Here is a 24,780-nt window from a genome sequence, read left to right as displayed (position 1 = left end):
AAACGGATGTTTTTTAAATTGATGCCTAATTTTTACATTAATGTAATTTTTAAAAATCCTCTTATCAAAGCTTTAGTTATGGAGGAACTGTGGAACTAAATAATTGCTGCAACAAGCTGTTTTGATATTTATATTCTCAGGTGTCTTCAATTTTGAGCTTCAATGTTTCCTGTTCAACACCTAAGTACAAGCATGTTTTATTTCTTTTGTTATGCCGATTAATTTATTCCAAAAAAAAATGTATCATTTGTGTGGTTTAATTATTCTTTACATAACTAATTTTGTGATATGGAACAGTACTAATGAAATGGTTCCATTGTTTGCTTGACATGAGAATACCATTGCTTTTTTTTTTTTTTTTTTTTTTTAGAAATAAAAATCCTCGTTGATTGCTGTGTTCATCTCTCTGTGTGTTGTTTCTTCTGCTCGACGAGGTTGCACTTTCAGTACATTCAAGGAAAACTTTAGAAACAGTCAGCCTTAAGAAGACAAAAACAAATGAGTTTATGTGACAAGTACAAAGAGTCATAGCAGAATCTTCACTGTGGGTCATCAGCCTAAACAAATGGTCATTTATAATATGACTATGGCACACCATCCAAATAAACTCTAGTACATCCAAAACTCTCCTGCTTGCATGCTCACCCACACCCATGACTACATCACACCAGTACTAGTTTAAAATCTTCCACCATCGCACTCTGTCCTGCAGTTTGTACTCCTCTGATGCAAATCTCCTGACTCCAACACGCAGGACCAAGCACTTAACCTGGGGTAATGGAGCCTTCTCTGTAGCTGCCCCCTCTCCCTGACACATCTGTGATTGCAAAGTGCCTTTGAGTGCCTGGAAAAGTGCTTTTTTAATTATTATGTTGCCATTGTTTAAAGACAAGTGACAGTAATGCACCCGATGCTGTCTTTGAACTTTAACTGGATAAATGTTGGCATGAGTGGGAGGACTGAATTCAAGTCTCCATTTTGGGTCACTCTCTATTAGACACTTTTTCCTCTTTTTCCTGACCTACCCCAAAACTTTAGGCTCCTCTATTTATATACCTTTATATTTACATATTACTGCCCAAAACATGTACAGTTTTTTTTTATTACAATATGAAACATTTCCTATTTCAATAATATCCATTTTATGTTCTGGAAAAAATATTTTTTATGTTTTAACATATCGTTACATAAACATTATCATACAACAAGAAACCTCCATAGGTTGTTTTCAGCATTTAGTAATGACGAGAAAATATGTTATCACATGAAAAGGATTTTGTCAAAATTAGAAACTTTATATCTTAACTAGAAATTTACTAGAAACTAGAACTAGAAAAAAGATAGTACTGTATATACAAATATAATTAAGAAACAGCTGTATGTAAGTATGTTGAGCATTTGTTACATGGAAACAATTGATCTTGAAGGAAATGTAACTTTGTTCTGTTGTTTGCAGTGCTGGTTAGGACAGGTGGTCTTGGTGTGTGGTGCGACAGCTCCATGAGCCTTCAAAGGCTCAAAGCTGATTTGTGCTAATTTAATTGATCACTTACTTACTTAATATGCACAGCCAAAGCCCAATATCAACTGGGATGGTTGAAGCTTTAAAGTGGGTCTTCAAGAGGGCCCTTGTGCAAAAATGTAGTTTTTATATTTTTATTATTTCTGTTTTATGCTTACAGATGAACACAGAAAACCTGTTAAATCCTCTCAGAAGAGGAGGAACAGAGTTAGGTAGGGACCTTATTACTAAATGTAACCCCCAGGAAGTTAAACGGGCATGGTGTGCCCCTCAGAGTTCATCTCTTCCACTTGCAGAGAGTTGAGGTATGCCACCATAGGCAGAATTAGGAGCCACAGGTTTAAACCCTACATTCTCAGTTTTCTGCACCTGCTGGCGTTTGGCTCCATCTCTATCCCAGTCTGTGCCCACGGCCTCATCGTCCCAGATGGTAGAGGTCTCTGTGTCGCTGAAGTAGCCCGGCTGGCCAGTGTAGTGTGTGGGAAAGAGCAGCAGAGGCTCCACTGAAAACGCACTCAGGTCCCTCTGCTCAAAATACTGCATGTACTCGTCACTGAAAGGAAAAGGAACTAACTGGTATTCATTGCATAACATACAGTATGTCAGTGGTTTGATATATCTAAGTACACATTTGAGGTACTTTTACTTTATTTGAGTATTTTCCAGCCACTTTATACTTCTAATCCACAACAGTTCACAGAGAAATCTTGAACCTTTTGCACTACAATTGGTTGACAGCTTTAGTTACAAGTTGCTTTACAAATTCATTTTTTTGATGTGAGAAAAGGTGACATTTTGTCATTAATGAAACTAACAGTATTTACAAGTAAAGCTGAAATGATAAGTCGAATAATCAGTCGAATAAAAATGACTGGCAGTTATTTTGATAATCCTTTAAGTCATTTTCATGTAAAACATTTAAGGTTTCCAGAATCTCAAATGTACAGATTAGCTGCTTTCCCTTTTTTAATTGTTTTAATATTTTTAATTTAATGTCATTGACTTGAATTAACTTACATTCTGTACTGGTTGGACATAAAAAAAGAATTGTAAAGGTGTCACTTTGGGCTCTGGGAAATTGTTATACCATTTTAGTTTTTACAAACCAGCCAATCAATCGATTAATCAAGAAGATAATTAGCAGATGAATCCATCATAGAAATAATCAATAGTTACAGCCTTGCATAAAATACAATTACAACAGTAAAATTCAGGTCTGAATACTTCTTCCACTACTGATTTATATGCACAGTTGGTGAGACTCACTTGGGGTGCTTGTTGAACATGATAGGTAGGAACTCATCAACCGGCAGCATTTTGTTCAAGGGTTTTGCCTGCAGCAGCTTCTTGGCCCCATTAAGCGACAGGACGTATCCCAACGTCCAGTAGGAGTAGTGTGGGTGCACGAGGTTGCTGACTCCCTTCACCCAGTACTCCGGTTCCTTCACCTGCAGACGCTTACGGCCTACATAACTTCATGAGGACACAAAGGTGTGACAGGTGTACTAAAAACTAGAAATGACACTTGAAATGAGACAAAAAATTTGACAAAAACTGCACAAATTAACTCACATGAGATCCCATTCAAGTCCCACACTCTGTACATTTTCCATAATAGTCATCAGTCTTCTGCAGAATCTGGGCTCAAATCTCACATCATCCTCCAGTACGAGCACCTGCTGCAGTTCCTGCTGCACCACCTGAGGGCGCCACAGAGCATCAATAAACACTGGACAGCCTCTTCAAACTGCCACATCAGCACATCGTATAAGATTTGTTGAAAGCAGTCACAGAGTGAGGCCATACTTGTTTCCAGATGTTGTAGTGGCTGAGGAAGCAGCCGATCTCCCCTCTAGTTAGTACACGGCCTGAATATGGGTCTTTGTACCCAGGCAGCATGTCTATACCCATGGCCTGCAGCTGAGAGGAGTTTAAGGCTCTGAGGACAACACAAGCAAATATGTTTCCTCAAATCACAACCAGCTATATAATAAAATATTTAAAATTAAACAGGTATTATAATCAGTAATACTAAGTACTATAAATACTAAGACATTGTGTATTTTCTAACTACTAATAAATGCCAATTGACAAAAGCGGGTCTGTCATATAGAAAAAGTATCATGTGATAGAGAGTAACTAATTACATCTACTCCAGTACTGCACAATTTTGAGGAACATGTACTTCATTCACTCCACTACACGTTGCCTATCTGTATATAGTTACTAGTTACCTTGCAGATCAAGATTTTACATTGTTTACAGTGTGATTCATTGTTATAGAATACCCAATAGTATGTAAATAAATTTTAATAAAAGATGATAATAATACTAATAGTAATGAAAAACTTTATTTGTATAGTAATTTTCAACATGTTAGAAAGTCGAATATATTTTAAAATAATAATAAAAATGAAATAAAATAAAATTCAGCAGTGGTACATTTAAAAAGCCTAATCTCAGCAGGTAAATCATTCCAGCATTTGGAGGCCTGAACTGCAAAAGCCCAATTACTTTTAGTCACCAGGTCACCAGTCGGACTCTGGGAATGACCAGAAAGCCTCCATCAGCTGGTCTAAGAGGGTGCCCAGGCTCATAGGTGTAGATCATGTAAAGCTTTAAATATAAATAATAGTCTGACAGAGGTCCTTCAAAATAAGAGCAAAACTTTTACTTTTCATACTTTGTCTACATTTGATAATACTTATTATATTATAATTTTATGTAGGTAAATATTTTAATAGAAGTATCTGAATGCACCTTCCACCACCACATAATAAGGACTGTTGTTTTATGTCATACTTGCCATCCACGGCTTCTGTCAGTGTGACGTGGATGCCGAGGACAGACAAAGTACTCAGCATCCTTTCCCGCCGGTCTGACCGGCGCTTCAGATTGATCAGAAAGATCTAGAAGTGGAGGAGAATAAAGTGACTGTTCACTTAAAAAACACTTCATTCAAGGAAAAACATCTCTTTAGCTTATAATTGTGTCTATACCTCATCAAATCCCAACTTTGCTGGTTCTTTAGGCACAGTGTGCACATACTGTGATGGCTCCACTGTGTAGGAAACTGGAGAGTAAAAGGTATATATTCACATTTCACATGAAGTACAGTAAATTTGCATTTTCTAGCACAGTCCCTTGGTTTCAAGGGAATTTCTTACATCGGTTCAACATCTAACTGATGTGAAATTGTCAAATAAGAGTGGGAGAAAGGGGAAATGAGAGGCAGCGGGCTTTAACAGAGGAGTGAGACATGTGTCAGGACTGTGAGAGCAGAAAAGACCAAATATGCTCAGACAGGTCAAAGAAACAGTGAGAATAGTGAGGCTGAAGATAGAGAGCCTCCAAAAAGTGAATTATTATGTCAACTACAGTGTATGAATAATTAGAAGAAGTACTTACTGAGTGCCTCCGTCAGTGTGTGGGTAAAACTCTCCTCTTCTTCCTCCAGTGTCTGGTCTTGGTTAAGGGGCACAGGTAAATATCCATAATGGTCCTTGTTGCACACGTACATCTGAACTCCTGCAGTGGAGATGACACGTCAGGCCTTACTGACTGATTTCAGCTCTAATGTACCATATGACATACCATATGGTATGACAAGAAAATTCATTAGCAACACAATCACACATATTATATTGATATGATAAAGGAGTGATAATAAAGTCAATATTTATAAACATATGTTAATACATTTCATAAAGTACAGTAACTAATTATACATGACTTTTCAAGATAAAGCTGTACTTTTAATTAAGATGTTGAAAGATGAAATTAAATTATATAACTCAACAGTATATATTGATGTATATATAAGCAGACACTTAAAGTATTCATTACAACATTTTAGGTATACAGTATATAAGCTGTAAAAACTTTTTTTTTTGTCTCCTGTATTGAAACACATTTCTGAAATATTACAGAAATGCATTACAATGCCATCAATCATTTAATTCTCAATCCTGTTTCAAGTTCTATGTCAGTAATACTGTCAGTAATACACACTTTAAATCAAATTTGTCACCTCTCTAATATATTAAATTGATATAACTCAAAAGTGTTTCTGATTCCCAATTAATTATTTCCACTTCTACACAACTGGTGTCAGCGAAGTCTCATCTGTTATCAAAATGATCCTCAAAGGTCTGACCTGCTTGCTGTGCAGAGAAAGCAAAGACCATGATGTCATCTACACTGTGGGGGTAGTCGGGGTGAAGAGGGTGGAAGGCCAATGCTTGGCTGGCTCTGCGTCTCAGGTCCAGCAGATATGTGGAGTGCACCATGGGGACTGCAAAGCAACCATGACGCTTCCATTTACGAATGGGAATATACACTGGAGTTCGTCTGTAGTAGCCCTGTGCAGAAGACCCAGAACAACCATTTTCCTGCAGTTTGCACTTAATATTTTGCACTAAACTCTGTTTTAGTCTCCTTACCTCAGGAGTCATGCCACACCAGAAGTTGGAATAAAGGTCTTTTGATTCCAACATGGGTGCCACAATTGTCAGATTCTCTGCTATCATGTCTGATAGCACCTGACGGTTTGTCAGCAAGTTGTCACTGTCCACAAACTGAGAGACAAAGAATAGATCAGAGACAGAGTGGTGAGATACTTTATTCTTTCTGCTTCATGGTCTTTGCCTGTCTCACCAGTATGTAGTCAGTCCAAAGACGCCTGGCAGCTCTGAGTGCTGCCTGCTTTAACTTCATCACATGGATGAACCGAGAGTCAGGCCAGTGTTTAGGACCCTGTTCATCATCATAAGAGCTGAAAGACAAAGAGGGGAACTGGATAGTTTAGGATCAAAAGATCCGAGGATGTCAGGTTTACTAGCACTCTATTAAATATGTGATCCATCAGGATAATGAAGACACTTATTCACCTTGGTTGCTCCGCGGGCCTCCACTCCACTGAGTGGTACAAGTGTTGAACTCCTCTGAGCCACTCCTGAAGCATGGCTGTGCTGTTGTCCACACTGTGGTCTGAGGCTGCCCTAAGATCATAAGCAACATCACTAAATACTGACCTCTTTGTTTGTTTCATCATATAGTTTCCTCACTTGTCTGAGAATGACTTGTTGAGTGAACAGCACTGCATAATGTGAAGAATGACATTCACACAGTGCAGTTAAAGGTTGTTGCTGCTGAATCTTATCTAACCGTCACTAAATCATATGAGCACCTTTTCAGTTGTAACTCTGTGATTCTTACAGAAGAAAAAGATATATAAACCAAAACTTAAGAGTACATTTTCTTACCTTTTTCACAAATATGAACAGTTTAATCAAATGATCAATGCAACAAAACAATTTTTACCAGATGGCTATGCGGTCCTTTGGATAGTCCAGTCTGTCAATGCATCCTAAAAAATAAGGGAGGCTGTGTTGAGCGTTGCGTGCCAGGATAGTGATCAGCACTGTGGGCTTCAGTAGAGAGGACTCCTGCTGGGTTGGTTGGAGGAGATGATCAGCTGGCAGCTCCTCTGTGTTGCTGTGCAGGAAGAACTTTCCTGCTAAGACCAAAAAGTATAATCTGAATCCAACAAATCCAAGAGGCATATTTCCAACGTGGGCACCTTGATGTCTCTGTAGCCTCAGACAGATGCAACTGAGAGAGAGAGAGAGAGAGAGAGAGAGAGAGAGAGAGAGAGAGAGACAGACAGACTCCAGACTCTCACACACATGATAGCACACACAGACAGACACAACTACACACACAAACACACACACACACACAGAAGACATCGGCTGATGGCTGATCGGCACACACACACACACAGAAGACATCGGCTGATGGCTGATCGGACTGGCTCCAACCCATCATGACTATGATAAGGATAAGTGGTTATGGAAAATTAATGGATGATAATAACAAAAGAAGGAAGAGGAGGAGAAGAAGATTTTTTTTAGACAGCACTTTATTTACTTTACTTTAAAAAACTCAATATGCTTCCACTACACAGTAGCCAGGTTTATGCATTCACTATTAATAAAGCCAATTTGTTTTCCCAAAAACCAACAGCGAAAATGAATGCAGTCATTTAGAGTTTATTAGTACTTTTACATAAATCTTATTACTTGCTTCACATTAAGCTTGTTAGTTAATTTCTATTGAAACTATGTAATTCAAATGGACATTTTCTATGTAATTGAAAATACAGAAGTGGCCTAAATATTTTTTTGAGTACATCAAGTGTCGGCCCAGCCTGCAGCCTGTCTCTATGAGTCAGGTAGATTGACATTTTTGCCTCACTGATTAAAAAGTTGAAGAAGAAGAGAAGTAGGAGTGTTATTAAAAGGTATATTACAGTAAATATTATGTATAATCAGTTAATTAAAAAAAAATTAAAACGTGTAAAAATCCATTAACATGTTTAATGTATTTAAACATAAATATATGGCAGAGAGGGATTAAATACATTTTAAATGTTTCATGTTTTTCCTGCCCTGAGTTGTGTCTGTAAGGCAGCTGCCGTTTTGCGCGGAAAACAAGAGTGAGTAACGTTTTCCAACCGGACTTTTTACACTGTGGCACGCTGGCCAAACTTCAAACACACTGGCACATGCTGCTCCGTCAGGTCGCGGTTAACGAGCTGGTATTTTGATCCTTTAGATAAGTTAAATAATTAAGATGTCGGAAGCGTCAGACAGAGAGGACGCGTCAGAGAAACCTCCACCTCCGAACTGGATCCTCCAGCATCCGACCGTGAGTCTGAGTCTGTGCTGCATGCAGAGGTCTGCAGCTGCATCATGAAATAAATAAACAGGGGTTTTTCTCTTGTTTAGTATCACCTGATGGAGAAGCTGGAGGTTGGGGACAGTGAACAAGTCCACGCAGCTTTCCTTGTGTACATGGATCTATCTGAGGGTGAGTTTAGAAGAGTTTAGCAGCTGGCAGTACATTTATCTGCCAACATTATAGATTAAACTAGAACAAGGGACTCTTATTTTGAAAAACGTGTGTGTGTGTGTGTGTGTGTGTGTGTGTGTGTGTGTGTGTGCGCGCGCGCGCGCGTATGCCTGTCTGTCTGCCTGTCTCTCTATCTATGTGTCTGTGTTTGTGTCTGCGAGAGACAAGGATAAAATTTCTAAAGAAATTTTGAGTGTGCCTGACTCTGGCCCCGTCGCCCCCATGCATTATTACTGACACTGCTCAGAAAATTCAGTATTAATACAACAAGCTGTGTCATCATTGCCTTTTTACTGGGCTCTTATTTTGAAGGGACTCTTATTTTGACATTAAAAATGTAGTCTTGATAGTCTGATATCATACAGCGACTTCAATAAAGTTAGTCAAAGGCATGCTTCAGGTTGCCAAGCAACCAGGGTGAGCTGCAGGTCAGAGTAATTAGTCGCAGGTGCTGCATGCACTGTCTGTCCCTCTGAGATGCACAGTATATGTCTGAATGATCCCCCTCGAAGGTGGCCAAAAACAACCTAGAAGGTATGCCTCAAACCAAAATCTGAAATGACCAGAAGAATGCTCGTCTCGTGGAGCATGTTCTTGCCAAGTTTCAGGCAAAAATTGTATAAACTTTGGCCTCAAGAGTCAGAGCAAGCACAGGTGCTCCCTGCTCCTTCCGGAAAAATCTCTGCTCAAAATAACATGGGAGTCTATGAAGCTGTGGGGGGGGAGTAGTCGATCAATTAGCGCGTAGCGAGCCAAAACTATAACAGAGACAGCTTCAACAGTGTTATCACTGCGACCGCCTCGAATTTTCCTACGTTTGAGGGGATAATCATGTCTGTAGCTGTGCATTTGCGGCCACATGCGCAGTTTACAAATTTATTTTTCGACGACTTTTTCTCTCTCTGTCCACTGTAGCGATGACATAACTCACTTTAGCTCTCCAAAGTTCTCGCAATACACACCCATTCATTTTTTGGCATGGTTTTTGGCGATTTTTGGCAAAACCGTTTGCCGAAACTCTTAGAAAGGTCATAGCCATTGATTCCCGGCTGAGCCGGTCGTTTTGATACCTGTTTTGCGCGACAAAAACTCTGGGAGGAGAAGCGAACCGAAAAAAACATGGAAGAAACGGAAGACAAGGAATAAGCCAGAGAGGTTTTAAAGAGTGTGCTCTTTCAGGCACACTCAATTATCATTTTTTAAAGCTTTCACCACCCTTAATAAATAATTATGAGGTAGAAATAAGAAGTCTGTTTATTTCGTTTTAATGAAATTCAGGTCATTTGTCTCAAAACTTAGTTAAACGTGTTGAGGGCAAAGACTAATACACTCAGCCATCATTGTAAATGCCTCCTCTGGTAATGAGTACTGAGGACATAAACATGGCAGCTGCAGCCCTGCTCATTGTCTGTCTGAATTTCACGTCCAATGGGAGGTGAATTTTATTGTTTGATTTGTAAAAATATAGAAATGCATAACAAAATCAACACAAGTGAGTCATTTAAAGAATAAAATAACAAAGCTCCAACTACAACTACTGTTTCCAAAAAGTCGACACACTGTGTAAAATGTAGAAAAGAAACAAAATGTGGTGATGTGCAAAACTTTGAAACCCCATATTTAACTGATGATACGCTCATTTTAAATTTGATGCCAGCAACACATTTAAAAAAGAGAAAAAGTTGGGACAGTGGCAAGAAAAGAGTGTAAAACTGTTTGAGTCAAGCACTCTGTGTGAAAGACTGTCAACAATTTAGGAATGATGTTTCTAAAAAAAAAAGAATCTGCGGATTTCATCATTTACAATTCATAATCTCATTAAAACATTCAGAGAATCAGAAGAAGTCTGTACGCAAAGGACAAGGCCTGAAAACCGACACTGGATGTCCGTAATCTTCAGACGGGACTACATCAATATTCATTATTCATTGCTGCATCCACAAATGACAGAAACTCCACCATGCAAAGAGGAAACCAAATATAAACCAGATCCAGAAACAGAACCACCTTCTGTGGACCTGAACTCATTTAAGGTGGACAGAGTGGTAAACATGATCATGTACTAACTTTTTTGAAACGTGTTGCTGGCTTAAAATTTGAAATGGACATATAATTTTTCAAAAACAATAATCCTATGCTATCCTTTGCATTAAACCTTTCATCGTCCATGTAACCGATGTACAGAGTTCTGAATTGAGTTGATTGGTGTATGGTGCATGGAGAGTAATACACAGAGGAAGGCTATAAAAACAGGTCAGTCATTAGTCCTACTACCTGCCTGTAATAACCTTCAGAGGAGTCACTACATTTAACTGTAGACTAAGTAACTAAGTCAGTGTCTTACACTGTGTTTCGTGTTATCCGCAGTGCGTCAGTGGAAAGAGGTGTCTTGTGTCAAGAGTCCTGAGCTGCAGGTGATTTTGCTGGAAGGGAGGGAGAAGGAAGGAGCACCAGTCCAGACGATTCTTCCACTTCCTGTTCATCGATCTGTTAGCCACAAAAGGTAATGAGACACCAGAGAAGCTCTTGAGCTCTTTTCTGCCACTTCCCCCTCGTTATCTCCCTACATTTCCCAAACTTAACAGCTTCCTCCTCTCTGCTATGCAGCATACGTCACGTACTAGACAGAGGCTTCCCCATGCTGTTGTGTGCTGTAGCTTCCGACTCCACCCTGGTCTACCAGAGGATGACTGATGGGTTGGTGACACCTGATCCCCCGGTAGGTCCTTTTCAGGATGTGGGACGCCGGCAGCACCGGAAGAGACGGCAGCAGCGCTGAGTGGCTGGAGCGAGAAGATGCCTTGGTGTTGTTGTTAAACCACACAAGAGCAGATTTGGTCTTTCTGTCTGTGTTAGCTGCTAAAAAGTCAAAGGTGTACCGATAACATGGCAGCAGGTGCAAATGCACCAAACCACAGAGCCCTTATAGGTGCTGGATGTGGCTATGGGGCCGGTTAGAAACGTCTGGTTTCTAAACTCTTTGGCATGTGACCTCTTAAAACTGTTGACCTATTGGAAAAGGTTGCATGTGTCCATAAGCTTTGAACAGGTAAACCAAAGAGTGAGTTTTATTTGAAACTGCCATGTTTGAGAAATCTGTTGTATGCATGCACACTTCAGGGCGATCAGGGATGTGTTCACACAGTATGTGGTCACATGCGTTCCTCAAAACCTTTGAACAGGTCCTGATGAGTTAGATTCAAGGCTATCCACAAAATATTTTGAGTACATTACTAATAGAGCCTGCATGGATTATTGAGGCTGACAGGGCTGTTGGCAATATATGACTATATATGGAAGATATTTAATTTAATTATGAAGACAAAACAAACATTTTTGATAAGGATCCCTAAATTTATGCCTGTAAATGACTCCCATTCACTTTTGCGCCTAATAAATGTAAAGTTTGTCATCAACCATTTTATTTCTACTTTTACTTTGAAATATGTTTCTTTGAAGCGCTCAAACCTGTTGCTTTTAAAGTGCTATATAAGTTGAATAAATTTGCAACTCTTTTCCTTAACAACAACAACAGAAGTACCTTATTTTGAAAGGACCATTCATCAATGTGACCAACAATAATTAGACAAAATCAAAAAGGTAACTGCTATACCGGAAAAGTAAATAGCCAAATAAAGCTAACAAGGAGAGTATAATATTAAATTATCTCCAATTGGAAGTGGCAGCAAGGTACTTTTGATGAATTAATATGTTTGCAAAGATTTTAAAGGACCAGTGTGTGATGATTTAGTGACATTGCTGTTTAGCTGCTGATTACAGCCCTGCTGCCTCACATCTCCACTTCCTAGCATGAAACAGATGTGACAGTGGCTGCAAAACAAGCGGAAAAATGCAGAAGGCCTTATCCAGAGCCAGTGTTTAGTTTTGTTTGTCTGTTACTGGGCTACTGTGGAAACATAGTGGTTCAACATGGCGGACTCCGCCACAAATGAAAACATTGTTTAGCATATTTTATTCTGTAAATAGAGTGCCATAAATCTTACACGCCGGTCCTTTTATGTTTTCAATCTTATCACCCAGTTTAAGCATTTTCATGAGCTCCAGCGCATTATGGTGATGCAAGACATATTTACTATCATTCGTTAATGCAATAATGGGGTATTAATATTAATAACGCCGATGTTGGCTGAGCTGTAATGGGTATATTATTGACAAAATGATGTGAGGTTCTGTCGGCTGCACTTCTACTGGTAGTGTCAGTTTTCTTTAACGTAACACAACATCAGCTGTGTGGATAAGTTACCGAAAAACACTTTTTATTTTTCTAGAAAAACAAACGAACAAAAAAAAAAAAATCAACATATAAACTTAACACAACAACATAACACTGGTGAGTGAAATACATATGTGATTTTGCAGTGTCAGATACATGAACGAAAAGTTGCTGAAGCAGGGGACATCAGTAACCCTGCTATGTGAGTGCATGAGTGTCTTTTTAATGGTGCAACAGTGTCTTAATGGGAGGAAGGACTTGACTACATGAGACAAAGATTACAACACTTCAACCCTGAGCCTTATTCAACATAAATACTCTACATCATAGCAGAAACAGACATGGACAGACAAACACAATGTACTGGCCGACGTACTGTAGAAAAGAGGTTCATACTGTGTCTTGGAATGCAGGAAGTTTCCAACCCTTTGTCTTTTCAGGGAGGCATTCAAGGATGAAATATTCAAAATGATGCAGATAAGAGACGTTATTTTTACTTTGAGTCAGTGCCCACATGAGCATTTCCTACCTCTGCTCTTGGCAAGTTATATTATGCAACAGTCCAATGGTTTTATAGGTCTCCACAAAGGTCTCAGTGATAGCCATGTATGACTTCTCCAAGCAAGTACAGAAAAGCAAATGAAAATCCCAAGTCCTCTGCCATCCAGGAGGTGAACCTAAATCTCCCTTTGAGAACTTTGAAAACCTATAAATACTGAACCATCTTTGATTCTGCTGGTCATTTCTCTCTTGATATATGAGTGGGAACTAAGGTTGTGAGCAGAAGGGCAAAGGTGCATGATTCAAGTCAGTGGTCCAATTTTCTCAAGCATGTACATACAAGGGAGAGTCCCACACACCCCCAGACATGGAAACACATGGTACGGTCCATCCGTAACACTGGAGTCACAGTTCTTTCATATTGGGACTGATGGATACACGACCACAGTGCTATGTCATATCGTCGTCCTCTGAGCAGTAGTCCCGGCCCTGTAATGAAAACAGTGACATGTTTCTCAGTATTGATATCATTCCAGTATCATCATATTCAAAATCATATGTAAAATATTCAGATGAATAATGAATTAAATTAACTGGTCAAGTCACGCCCTGAAGGTTATTAAGGTGGTAATGCTGAATTATCACCCAGTCCTACTGGATAAAAACCCTATATTACATTATTACAACATTTAGTGTATGTCATCATTTTAACTTAGATTATTATTATCATTATTATTATTAACATTTATGAGAGGGGGGACATTAAATCACACAACTACAAACTGTCAATGATAAAACAATAAAATCTAAAAAGACTCATTTCCATCGTGGTCCTTGTTGTAAAGAGTAAGTTAAGTAAGAGAGAAAGTTTTTTTTTTCCATCAGAAGATATAAATCTTCAAACATGTCAAGATTTTTTATAAAAGACTAAATAATGTCCCAGGACTAGTTTTAGTAGTAGATAAATACATTTGTTGAGTATTTCCAGCAGCAGAATGGTGTATTTGACCTTGACTAAAAATAAACTCTCCTGTGTTCAATCTAATGAAGGGATTTATCGCCCAGTGTAACAGTGTGGCTCATAGATGTGTTTTTAATAGTTTATAGAAAAATATAGAAAAAAGGCAGCCTCATACTTACACACAGGATATGATTCAACTGGATCTTTCACCATAAAACAACTCCTCTCTTTGACCAGATGTACTCACACTGCAGTAAACATGTTTTCAACTATACTACTTTAAATAACCACACTAGTGGAGTGCACTGGATGTGACAGATTGAGGCTGTTTTGAGGTATCATTATGTCATCTGCTGTGTCCTCTTTCGCTACAGATTTACAGCAGTGATGGGATTAACCTCCATTATGTCATTTAGCGGGAGCTTTTTGTAAAAAAAAAAAAAAAAGTAAAAAGTGATGCTCCAGTGTTGATTCCTTACTTTCTCAATTTTCTCATCCAACATCCTGAAGAATTCTTGCTGACTCTCTGAGGAGTGGATGCTCCTGTGAGGACAAAAGACACAGCAGGTGATAACCTGGTGAGTTTAGATGATGACTGAACAAAGTGCACTGCATGGAACAGACAGAATCATTATATGATATGAGTATGCGGCACTTACAGAATTTTTCCATTTCCGTTTGACCCTGTTTCCTCCATGTGTTGAATTTTACCGAGGAGAGCACTTTTCTCCTGCAGGACATCCAAACAAACACACCCCACAATCAAATCACTTGATGAAAAAGTTGTCTTATGTCCCATTATTCAGCAGAGCAAGGAAAACACAGACTGAGACAAAAACAAAATCATTTCATAAATATTTAGATCTAAAAACACTTATTGTAACAAATGTGTAGTATTAATCCAAACTCTATTACTTTCTAGCATTGTGTTAAAATAATTCAGTGTGTCCTCATTTATGTGTAGATATATGCAGCACAGTGCTGCATGCAAATGTGTCTGTGTCTGAGTTTATGCTATGACTCATTCTGATTAAAAGTGCACCATTTTTACAAACAGATCAACAGAAGCCATCGTATCATAAAGTAAATGTCCCATTATGGATGTAGGACAGATCACAAAGAGTACAATAGAGTCACGCACTGTGCTGTCCTGGCCGTCCACTCCTCCCTCGTCTCCACTGATGTACTTGACTTTCTCCACTCCTTTCATCTTGTACTCATCTGTGACAGAGTGGGAGACAGAGAAGAGCACATCTCCTCTTATTAATACGTGACAGCAGACGACCCACTCACAGCCGCTCTGATCCTCCGGGTTAATAGTTCTCACAGTTCAGTACTTGGCAAAAGTAATCATGTCACGCTCCAGACTAAATCTGCTCTTAACAATGGTTGGCAAGCGGCAAACACAGGAGCTCCTCTTTTCTCTGCCTCTACATCCCACACATGAACAGCTCCTCACCCGCTCCTCTATCTCACAGAAATAAGAAAATACAGGTTATGACTCATAGTGACGATCGCCAGATGGGCAGAAAGTTATTATTGTAGCTTGCGGATAGTTTCCGTTTATTATTCATCTGTAACACTAACAACTAGCCAAAAAGTTTGGGCTTATATGTGTGCTGTTCTCTAACTCAGTTGGTCACGGGAGATGGCCGCCCACCTTGAGCTCAGTTCTGCTCGAGGTTTGTGCCTCTTAAAGGAGGTTTTTCCTTGCCACTGAGGCCAAGTGCTTGCTCATGGTGGGCACATGTGTACGGTCTTTCCCTGCTTTATATGTAAAGTGTGATGAGATAACTTCTATTATGATTTGGTGCTATATACATAAAATGTAATTGTTGTATGTTTCTTCCTTAACAAGCCACTAATGAAGGGCTCCATTTGGAAGAGTTTAAAGGTCCATCTCAGCATTTTTTTTTAATACAAGAACAGGAAATTTGAAATTTGAAAATACTGATGTTCCAGTGCCAGTTTTTTTTTTTTTTAACATCCCAGCAGTGACTAATCCTTGCTGTGTTTTTTTCTGTGTTTTCTTTACCTGGACAAAACCTGTTTCACAAATCACACATTTATATATAAACACATTTATAAAGAGAGCTGGAACGACTGAAGCTGAGTTATCAGCTAAAACTGACAGATGCCACGATGTTAAATCATTCCTGGTTCCAGCGTCTCTGGTGTGAGAAGTAGCACATTGCTTTGCATTAGTGCAAAGTGAACATCTTTGGATTTCAGATCAGATATAACATAAAATTTGTCATCTTGGGCTCATTTTGAAACATTTTGTAGAACATAATGTTACAGCTCTTGATGAGATTTTGTCTCTGTTTGACCTTTCATGTGCACCTGGATTTAATAAAGCACTAATTAAGAGTTCCATCATCATCAGGGAGCATTACTGTAGGATCACAGGACCTGACAAGACCATCTCATCAACTCTGCAAAAACTCTTGAGAACTATCATTATTATATTTTAAAATGGATATTAGTAAAAATTCAGGTATTCTGTCACAAAGGGGCTTCAACATCAGCAGTGATCCACATTGATAAACAGTGACAGACACCTCATTTTTAAGGGTATTACAGAAGTGGAACATTGTGTGAACACAGAGATGTAGTCACACTGACCGGAGAGGAGGTCCCCGTTGCTGTAGGCTTTATTCTGGCCCTCCTCACCGTTGGGCACGGCAGACACCTGCTTGGCAGAGGTGCAGCCCATCTCTTCCTCCTCAGCTGCTCTCCTCCTCACCCCTGAGCATTACAGGCACACCTGGGAGGGAGAGATAGGAGGGAGTGACAAGTGACAAGTTGACAAACTTATTTTGTGAGCGAAGACCACCCCCGTGAGCCAAAAAAGCCACAATTCACAGAAAGGCTTCTTGATAGATGTTTTGTCTCTGGGGAAATCATCTGAGGAGTCTGTCCTTGTTAGAGACACCCAGAGGAGAGCGACGTCCCGGTAATCATCCAAACCAAACCTCTTAGAGGAAATCAAGTCTTTATTTTGCAGGGGAAGGAATCCCCTGAACTCCAGCTTGGGAATCCCTCATTTTTTAAAATCATAATCAATTTGTCATAAGGAACCGCACCCTAGAATAAACACATATATTTTAAAAGACTATAAAATAGACGTTTTAAGCCGGGCTGTGAGTCACGCAAGCACACGCAGGGTCTGGGAAAACACCAATCAGAACGTGCGCACGGCGGTGCCAGCTGCCCCGCAACAATAAGGCCTTTCAAGCGGTTAAAGATGCCACTGTGCCAAGCCGCCGGGTCATTTCTATTAATGAATGGGGGGGGTTTTCTGTGTCGCTCAGAGGATTAATCTGTGGCTGAGTACAAGTGCTCTCATCTCCACTGCTATATCGGCATGTAGCAGCCGCAGCAATATGGCTAACATAACGGTGTATGAGACCAAATGACCTGGCGGCGTTTGGCATCAGGATGCATAGTGATTGATCCTCATATGGTGCGTTGATCCTTACGCACTGACCGCACAGCTGCACGATCAGCTGCACCATCCTCGCACACATCACATCCTCCTTGATATCTTGCTTTAGTGTGAACATTTATGTCGATCAAAGCTGCAGCACACAAACGGAGCATCTCTGGGCTATTTTGGAGCATTTCAGGCAGGAACATAAGAAACAAGAGATGCAAGGGGTGAAATGCATCCTGTTTAAAGCTGGATCTCAAACATCATCTTATTATTGAGGGAAAAAAAATACAAAACAACAAATAATAACAGAAGAAGGTGAGAAAAGAGCAGCCATTGCACGGCCAGCAGGGAAGGCAGACACGATATCGCATATACGGAACCAAATAAACAAACAATAGATGGTGGAATAAACGAGGCTGGGATACCTGTCTGGTTTGTCCATCGTTAGGGAGGTCCTTCCTCTGGTTTTACAGATCAGAGAGGCTTCACTCCAGACGGAGGACCCAAACAGATCGCATCCGCACCTCTCGGCTCAGGACAGGCATCAGCAGTGGAGATGCAGTCAGTCCGTCTGCCAGCTGTCTGCTGCGCTCCCGGCCTCACACTCTGCTAAAGCGGCGAAACAGTGCCCGCTGGTTAGAAAATAAACAAGACAGTCTAATGCTAATTTGGAAAATGTATTTCCACCCTGCAGATATTGTTGTTATTTTAAGCGCCAAACACACACAAAACAGATTTTCCAACCTCTTTATGCGCTGGAAGTTTTTACAAGTTGCCACTCGGGCCTAATTCAGCGGCGCACCATGATCTTCCGTCCAGCTCACTCCCTCCCTGTGCATCATCATCATCATCATCATCATCATCATCAAAGTTGACAGCAAAAACAGACAAAGTTTTACAAAGTTCACCGTGTGTGTCACCGACCTCCATCAGGATGATCGCACTGACCGTGATCGCCCGCGTGGCGGACGGACTGCCGCTCGCTGCGTCCGTGCAGGAGGACGAGCAGGTATGAATGAAGCTAGCTGCCACACATAGCCTCTGTGTGCAGGGCTGCACACGCCACAGTCCATTAAAAACACCTCAGGAAAACAAGGACGAAGGCTGTGTAACAATCCACGGAGCTGCTTTTTATTTCAGTGAACTGATGACACAATTTATAAACGTAACCTACGTAGTTCAACTTCTGTTGTCAGTAATATGTTGTGTGGATATGTCAGGGGTACATTTTAGTTTGATATTAACTCTGGAAAAGTTCTATTTACAATGAATGTAAAGTTAGATCAGTCTGCTACTAAGCAATAACTTTACATTAAAGTTTAAAGTTTAACGATTAGTCGACTAATCACACGACCAATCCATTTGAATAATCGTTTAGTTGTTTGTCATTTTTAAAGCAATAATTTAAGGAACTGCTGCTGCTTTTCTCTGTTGTTCACAATATTAAACTGAATATCTTTTGGCTTTTGGCACGGAAGCCCATTTCATTACCTATGTTTTCTCCTGATAGTTAATTTCATTTGCTTTCTTGAGATCTCAACATAAACTTTGTTTTCCCAAGGTAATGCCATAATTATTTCCAGATCTTGAGAAAACAAAAGGGTAGTCCAGTATATTAAATGATTTCAGCATTCCCTGATCCTCTGACACTGAAGGATGTTACCTGCAATCATTTCATGTACTCCACTATCCTTTGGTTTTCTTGAGATATCAAATGAATTATGTTGTTATCTCGGGGAAACAATGTTTTGCTATGTTGAGATCTTGTGAAAACAAATTAAATGAAGTGAGAAAACAGAAGAAATAAAATGACCACTTGGGGCTTCCGTATTTTGGACTGAATAAACAAACTTTATTGTGTGTAAGACCAATCTTGAACCAAAAAAATGTTTAGATTAAAATATACTTCAGTGTGAGTTTGAATATGAGGAAGTTTTTCCTTTCCTCTGTCACCAAGTGCTCGCTCATAGTGGTAAGAGTACGGCCTATTCCTGCTCTATATGGAAAGTGTCATGAGATAACTTTTCTAATGATTTAGCACTATATAAATAAAATATAACTGAAATTAAATTATGAGTTTTGATATAACACTTAATACACCTGTACATATGGTTGTTCTGACTACAGTCTGGTTTTGCTTATCTCTGTCAGTCAGGCAGAGACCTCCAGCAGTACCAGAGCCAAGCCAAGCAGCTGTGCCGTAAACTGAACGCTCAGAGTCCGGATCGTTGTACACTGGAGGCTGGCAACATGAACTTTCAGTAAGTTACCACGAGCGTGTTACTGCTGCACATTGTACAGGTGAGGATTAGTTTGATGCATCATCAGTCATTATAAATAACCATTAATTTGAAATGAACTTGTTTGCAGCTATATAATTGCACAGGGTGTATGCTACCTGCTCCTCTGTGAGGCTTCATTTCCCAGAAAAATGGCTTTTGCATACCTCGAAGACCTGCACAGTGAGTTCTATGACCAGTACGGAAGAAGAGTAGCCACAGTGACGAGGCCGTACTCTTTCATCGAGTTTGGTAAGACTAGAGGAAACATTGTGTCTATTCACTTTGAGCAGAAAGGATAACATCATTGACTAAGATTATATCATGCATCCATTCTTTCAGACACATACATCCAGAAAACAAAGAAGTCATACATCGACAGCAGGGCCAGGAGGAACTTGGGTAATATTAACACAGAGCTACAGGATGTCCAGAGAATCATGGTGGCAAATATCGAGGAAGTTCTGCAAAGAGGAGAAGCTCTTTCTGGTAAATAGAATAATAATTTTTAAAAAGTCCTGGACAAAATACCAAGAACACCTGATTATATAATGCAACCAATTACAATTTTGTTGTGAATGCCATCATTGATTTTACTCTGCGGTGATGTTTTGGATTGCATTATATTATGAGCTGTTGTTAGTCCTCTTAATCTTTTCAAAACTGAACGCACATTTATTGCTAAACGTCCAGTTAATCTCATCTCTTTTTATACTTCTGCGTCCTTCAGCTCTAGACACCAAAGCCAGCAATCTGTCCAGCCTGTCGAAGAAGTACCGCAGCGATGCTAAATACCTCAACACTCGCTCCACGTATGCCAAGGTGGCTGCGGTTGCAGTCTTCTTTGTCACACTCATTGTCTATGTGCGTTTCTGGTGGCTCTGATGGACTCTCAAAAAGGACTTTGACTTCAGGGGGGGAAGCTGTTTCTAAGCATTTAAACTGATCCTGTTACATTTGTTATACTCCAGGGTGCCTTAAAGGGATCAAAACCATTCAGTCGCTATTAAAGGCTTTCTATGCTTTATCCAGCTTTCAGTTACACAATGTATACAGTATAGACTGAGCAACTTGCCTGAGCAACTCATGCAACTTCTTGTTTCATGGTGAGTTTATGTACATCTGCTTACTGGAATATTAAGAGCAATGTGTTGATAAATTTGCATTTACACACGGGTAAAAGGGTTTCTTTCAGAGTTTGAGCAGAGAAAACATGTATGCAGAAAAGTTCTAAAAAGTCTTAATTACTGTGATAAAAGAATGTTTACTGTTTGCAAAGTTTACATTGTAACAAAGTCTTATTGAAAATATTAAATATTTATCAAATTGTATGTTTCTATTTTACAGACAGCGACAGTCCTGTTTATGTTGTGTGTATATATACACAGTTATGAACTAGAATTTCCACAGTTACATACATACTAATCCTGTGAGGCACACTGACGTTTATACAAAGAACACATTATGCAGAAGAAAATGTGGAATTCCAGGAGAAGGAACAGCTGCTGCTCTGGTGTGGCTCTGCTTGGAAACAAGAGTCCGTGCTCTTGTGCTACTGGTGGCTGAGCAGGTTTAGAGGCAAGAGTCATGGTACAGTCTGGAGGTGTGCTCCTTCAGTCCTTGCTCAGATTAAAACCTCCAAGTTGATAGATCCAGAAACAAATTTCTTGTCCCTTTGCTGTCCTCAGGGTGATTGATGAATACAATAGAAACAGGCTTATGCGAACAGATCAAAGTCGTCCCTCTGTAAAACAAACACAGCGCTCATTTGCAAAACAGACACAGAGAAATGATCGGTGACACTTTGTCAGGTTTTATGACTGATTCAAACACCACATGGTCATTTTCTTTAAACCATCGCTGAATTTTTACCCTAGCAAATATTCGATTAAATACGCAAGCAGATCCTGAAAACTCAACTCACCTCATCATTATAATTCATGACATGTTGCTTGATCTTTGATGAATCCACCCAAGTAACAAAATCTTCCATATTTCTGAAAAAGTCAGAAATAGTGTCAGTATTTGATCACTTGAAATGCTTTTCTCATCTGTACTATGAATTTATTCAGTTTTTGCAGAATGGACAGTTTGCACAAAATAATGCAAGACAAATTAGGAGAAGACTAAACATGAGCACTAACCTTGTGACTAGAAATGCCGGGTCTGTGACGATGTCTGGGCCAACACGCACATCTGAGACGGAGTGAAGGACGCAAAACTAATTTCTCAAGATAAATTCATTCAAGACTAAATAAACTTCATCCCTGCAAAAATAATGTGCTGTGGTGGATGTACTTGCAGAGTGTTTTCTAAATACTGCGTATGTGTTACGTCAAGTTTAAGATGTTTTCTTAATTTGCTTGTGTTGGACTGTTATGATGCATTTTCCTAACTGGCAGCGTGAGTAATAAAAGTAATACACTCATAAATAATGCAGTAATGAAGGATACGTCCCTGTTCAATGAAGGTAATAGCTGTCTTCAGGTTCTGAGCCATTCGAAGGTTCAACATGATGCTGGGCAGCCTCCTCCTGCAGGAGTTACAAAGGTGATTGGCAGCACAGAAAACATACTAATGACATATGATCACAGTAAAACATCTGTGGGAGGACTTACCTGCAGAATGAAGAAGCTGTGACTTTCTCTGTGAGGGACAGATTCTGTTTGGTGGGGATGAGACCAATGCTGTACCTTGTGTCCAGAAACAAGACAATTGTCAGCGTGATATCAATAGAAGACAAAGGGTATAGTTTGTATTTCCAATTATGTTATTGAATATAAGAGATATCCCAAAGAGAGTTGGATAACACACCAATGTTTTGTGAAACAGGACAGAGGTGTTGGCTGAATGTTTTTAGACAGGTGATGATGTCAAGGCAAACAATATCATATGGAGAAACTCACAGTTTTTCCAGTAGTCGATGTGAACTCTGAGCTCTGAAGCCATCTTTCTCATCCAAGTCTCTGATTTTCTGGGCCAAATCTCTGATGTTACGACTCAGCTTGTTGTACCTGAGACACGGGAGAAAGACACATTACTATTACTACTAATGAGATTTCTGTGCCTATACTGCTCACTGGTCAGTCGAGTAGAATCAAACATACGTTATTCAATATTAACTTATAAACACAGACGCATTTCACTAAGGGTCGGTAGTTAACAGGGTCCCTCTTAAACCGAAACACCAGTATGAACCATTTGATGACTGTTACATCGAATGATGGAATGTGAAGAATTATTATGTAAATGTACTATTATTTTTTTTGTTTATCTATTTATTTATTTATTATTTATTGACAATATAGCCATGCTGAATCTGTTTAGATTGTTTGGAAGAATGCAAAATCAATGTCTGACCAAAGACATTATTCAGTATTTACAGACAGTATTCTATTGAAATATATTGAAATTTCTGACCCAGTAACATCTGAAATAAGCCTCTGTTTTAATACAGATTGCTGCTTTAAATGTGTAAATATGATAAACACATGATATTAAATCTTCATCATTTATAGCAAGAAATATCACATGACATTTCTCTCATACGTAATCATTTTGCAATTTATTGGAAAAACTACAATCACAGAGTTGGTCCACACAGTAAAGGGTCATTAACTGAGAAGCTTTAGGCTCACTAGCAATCGTCAAACTAAATTTCTGTACACATACAATGATACCATGAATCATTTATATTTTGAGACCCTATGAGCAAATTACACAGAGCCAAGTGTGGTGACAAGTTGATCTGATTGCCCATCCTGTTTTTAAAAGAGACCACAGTCTGTATGCTCTACAGGATATTTTATAATGAGGCTTTATGTGCTCATGGTGAACTGCAATAGTTATTTCATTCATTTTAAAATAATTTTGTATTAATTGTTATTTAAAAAGGCAGAAAATTTCCTTTGTCACACGTTTAATCAAGCAGACACCAAAGGCGTTATTAGAAAATGTATTCAATTTTTTATTATTATTTATTATTAATAAATTATTATATTATTAAAACATATTATTATTAATTTATTAGAGACTATTTGGGTCTGTTTGTTTGTTTACATTGTAACATTGTTGGGTAAGAAAGTAAACAAAGGCAGCTACGTCATTTTCCACTGTTTTCAACATCTGTAGTAACTACGACAACCACAGGCTGACGGTCACCAGTTAACACAGCCACGCGTTAAACCGAAACACCGGTAATGTTGTACAGGGTAGCTAACAATGCGGAATAAGCGGAGAAACACGTTTATTGTGGGTCTCAGCCTGGCTGTAGGAAGGTAACTGGGCTCGGCACTGAGGCTCACACACACAGACAGCAGTATTATCTGCTGGGTGTTATTATCAGCAGTATTATCTGCTGGGTGCTAGCTGGCGTTAGCCACCCCGGCGCTTCTTACTTGGTGTAGTCCTCTCTCTTCTCGATGCGATACTTCCGCAACACTTTGACCTCGTGCAGGTTGTTGTCCACCTCCCAGTTGATGAAGTCCACCTTCTTCAACAGCTTCTGTTCATGGTATTTTAATTTACGAACCATTTTCACACCTTTCACCTACTGAGCGCAATGTTTTTAGTCCACACAGTCCTCCTTATACAGCATGGAGAGGAAACAGCAAACACATGGGCTTCTTCTTCTTCGGTGACAAATGAAGGTCTTATATCAAGTTATGTTGGGCTCTAGCGCCCCCTGGTGTCAAACCCACTTACTAACATGTTTCCACATCTCATTACTCTATTTGAGTCATACTGAAACTCAGCAAACATGACAACCAATTTCATTATCATCAGTAAATAGAAACCAGGGAAATCCAGTGTGTATTTATCTAAATATATCAAAGTCCATCCAACAGTTAGTTTGTGCAGCAAAATTAATCAAACATAATAAAAGTGTTCTGTTTGTTAAGGTGCCATACTGTTGGAGTTACACAATAAAAG

At 39.4% G+C, this 24,780-nt stretch overlaps 5 protein-coding genes across 6 annotated transcripts; 2 read left to right on the top strand and 3 right to left on the bottom strand.

Moving 5' to 3' along the window:
* Positions 1 to 1,739: 1,739 nt before the first annotated feature.
* Positions 1,740 to 7,121, bottom strand: colgalt2a (collagen beta(1-O)galactosyltransferase 2a). The gene is made up of 12 exons (XM_010733403.3): positions 6,845 to 7,121; positions 6,412 to 6,522; positions 6,179 to 6,296; positions 5,965 to 6,099; positions 5,679 to 5,883; positions 4,931 to 5,050; positions 4,522 to 4,595; positions 4,325 to 4,431; positions 3,329 to 3,461; positions 3,095 to 3,222; positions 2,789 to 2,995; positions 1,740 to 2,075 (listed from the first exon to the last, which is right to left on the bottom strand). Exons 1-12 carry the CDS (start codon positions 7,084 to 7,086, stop codon positions 1,793 to 1,795), a joined length of 1,863 nt encoding a protein of 620 aa, XP_010731705.3. The 5' UTR covers positions 7,087 to 7,121; the 3' UTR covers positions 1,740 to 1,792.
* A 909-nt stretch (positions 7,122 to 8,030) lies between these two features.
* tsen15 (TSEN15 tRNA splicing endonuclease subunit) lies at positions 8,031 to 11,856 on the top strand. Its single transcript, XM_010733318.3, has 4 exons — positions 8,031 to 8,233; positions 8,314 to 8,395; positions 10,805 to 10,940; positions 11,045 to 11,856. Exons 1-4 carry the CDS (start codon positions 8,159 to 8,161, stop codon positions 11,214 to 11,216), a joined length of 465 nt encoding a protein of 154 aa, XP_010731620.1. The 5' UTR covers positions 8,031 to 8,158; the 3' UTR covers positions 11,217 to 11,856.
* Positions 11,857 to 12,113: 257 nt separating this feature from the next.
* Positions 12,114 to 18,399, bottom strand: zgc:55943 (Hypothetical protein). 2 transcript variants are annotated; one of them, XM_019259105.2, is made up of 7 exons: positions 18,314 to 18,399; positions 17,995 to 18,178; positions 16,759 to 16,900; positions 15,275 to 15,354; positions 14,793 to 14,863; positions 14,613 to 14,676; positions 12,114 to 13,661 (listed from the first exon to the last, which is right to left on the bottom strand). In XM_019259105.2, the coding sequence occupies exons 3-7, from the start codon at positions 16,847 to 16,849 to the stop codon at positions 13,623 to 13,625; spliced, it is 345 nt and encodes a 114-aa protein (XP_019114650.1). In that variant the 5' UTR covers positions 16,850 to 16,900; positions 17,995 to 18,178; positions 18,314 to 18,399; the 3' UTR covers positions 12,114 to 13,622. The 2 variants fall into 2 exon arrangements, with proteins under 2 accessions (XP_019114650.1, XP_010731619.1); XM_010733317.3 differs by having other exon boundaries at positions 17,995 to 18,175; positions 18,314 to 18,389.
* A 46-nt stretch (positions 18,400 to 18,445) lies between these two features.
* sec22ba (SEC22 homolog B, vesicle trafficking protein a) lies at positions 18,446 to 21,403 on the top strand. Its single transcript, XM_010733316.3, has 5 exons — positions 18,446 to 18,578; positions 19,721 to 19,830; positions 19,940 to 20,100; positions 20,191 to 20,337; positions 20,579 to 21,403. Exons 1-5 carry the CDS (start codon positions 18,504 to 18,506, stop codon positions 20,731 to 20,733), a joined length of 648 nt encoding a protein of 215 aa, XP_010731618.3. The 5' UTR covers positions 18,446 to 18,503; the 3' UTR covers positions 20,734 to 21,403.
* imp3 (IMP U3 small nucleolar ribonucleoprotein 3) lies at positions 20,860 to 24,469 on the bottom strand. The gene is made up of 7 exons (XM_010733315.3): positions 24,246 to 24,469; positions 22,755 to 22,862; positions 22,467 to 22,541; positions 22,302 to 22,381; positions 21,993 to 22,044; positions 21,773 to 21,845; positions 20,860 to 21,592 (listed from the first exon to the last, which is right to left on the bottom strand). Exons 1-7 carry the CDS (start codon positions 24,380 to 24,382, stop codon positions 21,566 to 21,568), a joined length of 552 nt encoding a protein of 183 aa, XP_010731617.1. The 5' UTR covers positions 24,383 to 24,469; the 3' UTR covers positions 20,860 to 21,565.
* Between the last annotated feature and the right edge of the window lie 311 nt (positions 24,470 to 24,780).

Source organism: Larimichthys crocea, chromosome XII, assembly GCF_000972845.2.
Source record: "Larimichthys crocea isolate SSNF chromosome XII, L_crocea_2.0, whole genome shotgun sequence".
Taxonomy (NCBI): domain Eukaryota; kingdom Metazoa; phylum Chordata; class Actinopteri; family Sciaenidae; genus Larimichthys; species Larimichthys crocea.
The sequence above is the reverse complement of the archived record's forward strand: the minus strand, read 5'-3'. Positions and strand labels throughout refer to the sequence as shown.